This window comes from Hippocampus comes, unplaced genomic scaffold, assembly GCF_001891065.2.
Source record: "Hippocampus comes isolate QL1 unplaced genomic scaffold, H_comes_QL1_v1.1 scaffold144, whole genome shotgun sequence".
Classification (NCBI taxonomy): Eukaryota; Metazoa; Chordata; class Actinopteri; order Syngnathiformes; family Syngnathidae; genus Hippocampus; species Hippocampus comes.
The window spans coordinates 566,236-569,029 of NW_017805782.1; the positions used below are offsets into that span (position 1 = coordinate 566,236).

Genomic DNA, 2,794 nt, shown 5'->3' on the forward strand with positions numbered 1-2,794 from the left:
CCGATGCGACTGCACCCTTCCTCCAGTTTCACATGAGGGTTAAGTTTTAAAGCAGGAGGACCCCCGCCAAGAACCAAAAGCATGGGTTTTATTCAAAACTACAAACACGACAATATAACAATTGGTTTTCTTTTTTTTTCCCCTTTTAGATCGAATCGACAGTTAGTATTTCTTAAATTCACATTGTCCATCGCAGCAAAGCGAAATGAATTTCAAAAAGGATTTGATGAGCTGCAATGTAATTTTGAGAACATTGTGCGAAAACAAACGAATATCATGACAAAGAAGAGCGTTTGCACTATGTTCATACCCGTTCAATGTGTTATATTACGATCTGCATCAAAATAATTTTCACTTCTCCCGGCTGACCGTACAGTGTTATTTATTTTCAGGTTCGGTTGAGCGCAGGTCCGGGCAGGTGTCTGCGAAAAGTCACATCATGGCGGAGTTCGATGCGCTAGCTAGGTGAGCTTAGCACGGAGCGATGCCTTGTCGCGTTTTCGTCGGCAAGAAGGCGAATTCGGAGCAGCGAAAACACTTACCAGATACACGCGGACACTTCCTTGCTTCTCTTTTTGAGGGCTCTTCGAAGGTGGTTGTGTCGCGTCGCTCTTGGTCCCACGCGCCGCCAGAATATTGTCTCGCGATAGGTTTCGTGATTGGCGCGGAGGTCGCGCGGCTTCCCGGGTGGAGTTCGCATTTTCTGCCGGGGCCCGCGTGGCTTTACTCCGGGTAGTCGGGTTTCGTCCAACATCCCCAACACATGTACGGCGGGTTCGTGAACCACCGGAAATCACTCCCAGGGTGCGATTGGATGGTGTCGCCCGCCTACCGCCCAAAGTCAACTGGGAGAGGCTCGAGCACGTCCGCGACCTTCGTTAGGAGAAGCGTCTGCTCCACATGTACCCCGCCCTGGACAATCGGACACCTCTAAAAAAAAAAATAAAAAAAGAAAAACCCTAGTGCACGGGCGTTTTTCACGTCGCCCCATTGTAAAATTAGGGCGCACCCCTGAGCCCCGCTTTTGTAGCTGGATTGGATGAAACCTGCAAGTGCAGCAAGGCTTCATTCGCCTTGAACAAACTTGTGACCTGTGCCACATGTCACCGACTATTCACGGGTCCTTGAAGCCACCTTTCTTTCGGAAGTCTTACACAACACCAAAGCTGCACGTGTGCGCGTTCGTTCCTTATTAGGCTGTTAATTGATAAGGTAGCAGCAAGTCAAAGATATGCAAAGCTTCGCACTATCTCGAGGCAGCAACAGTTATGTCACGTCAATTGTAAAAAAAAAAAAAAAATCTCGGGTCATTCTTTACCAAGCGACTTAATGTTGATATTCCAATAGATGGCGCTGTTTTCGTGACTTTTGACAACAATACTGTAGTACATTGCGGACGCATCTTTTTTTGCAGTACAGTACTATTATTTTTAATACAATTTCTGAATACTGTGTCTTGTTTTTTTTAGACAATATAAAAAATGGTCTTGTTGGGAGTTCATGTCTTTGCTGTGTCACTGAATCACTCTACACTTCATTTTTTTTAATGTAAAGAACAGATTTAAGAAGTGCTATGGTCTTGTTGGGAGTTCCTGTCTTTGCTGTGTCATTGAATCACTCTGCACTTCATTTTTTTAATGTAAAGAACAGATTTAAGAAGTGCTAAATTGGGCAGAAACCACGAGGGCAAATTGTGTTTTCACACACACACACACACACACACACACACACACACACACACACACACACACACACACACACACATACCTGCTCCGCTCACAAAGCTGATGCGGCCAGATAGATTGACTCTACCATCAAGAAAGGCTGCCACGCTTCCAAGTTCAACTAAACAAGCGCAAACAAACACACGTTCCATTAATAATAAAATCTAGTTTGGGCATGAAAATGAGCCGTTACCTTTGGACTGTGGGCAAATATGCTTCCTGCAATAAGAATGTCAGATAAGAAACAGGCAGATATATGACATGATGAATTTATGTTGAGGAAGTATTTGCTGACAAAGCGGGATGCCCCGTTTTGTCCCCCCCCCCTCCTCCCGCACACCCGCGCATTGCGTAAGATGCTCGCCATGGGAATCTAATGGCTGGGTTCTGCAAACATGACCCGACAGCAACTCGAGACAAGTGCAGGCCGGGGGTTTCAAATGAGGCCCCTTTGTTTGTAGTTGTAGTCTGGAATTGTGTTGCTACAGATGCGTGATGACATAACATTCATTCGGATTAAACAATAACCTTAAAGTGTAATCTTTTCCAGTGTTAACGGCTTCCAAAAGTCACGGGTCCCACCCCAAACATCACACATCCCATTGAGGGACTGTCAACTAGTATGGGGCAACACTCTTTCTGAATTTCTGAACAGGCAGCATCGACACGAGCCCTCAAAACTTTTGGACCAATCGCAACGCGGCATGGACGTCGCTTGGGCGGAGCCGCGCCTCCTATTGGTGCTCCGGTCTCCGACGGGCATGGCCTCCGAGCTCAGCTCGACCACAACAAGAGGCCCAGCGAACATCGGCGGAGGAGAGAATCGAGGAAAGAAGTGCAACGAAGCCAATGGAGCGACAAAAGCGACTCTGAACGAACCAACAAGCGGGTAGGAATCAACTCGCACCGTTTTGAAACGTACCGTCAACTTTCGTCGTCATTTTTGGAAGGTTTGGGGCACAGCGACCAAAACGTCACTCCGTGACGTCAGCAGTCGACTCACCCTTCGTCCATTCATTTTTTTTTTTTTTTTTTTTTTTTAGGGGTGCCGTGTAACTTTTTGGGGTCTC

The 2,794-nt window shown here is 46.7% G+C and overlaps 1 protein-coding gene across 2 annotated transcripts in view; it reads left to right on the plus strand.

Annotated features, from left to right (window-relative positions):
• The first annotated feature begins 2,413 nt into the window (after positions 1 to 2,413).
• The window catches only part of slc2a12 (solute carrier family 2 member 12), a 5,592-nt gene continuing 5,211 nt past the window's right edge, over positions 2,414 to 2,794 (plus strand). For both annotated transcript variants that reach the window (XM_019885075.1, XM_019885076.1), the window contains exon 1: positions 2,414 to 2,613. In XM_019885075.1, coding sequence (XP_019740634.1) covers positions 2,429 to 2,613 — 185 coding nt within the window. In that variant the 5' untranslated portion in view covers positions 2,414 to 2,428. The remainder of the gene's footprint in view (positions 2,614 to 2,794) is intronic.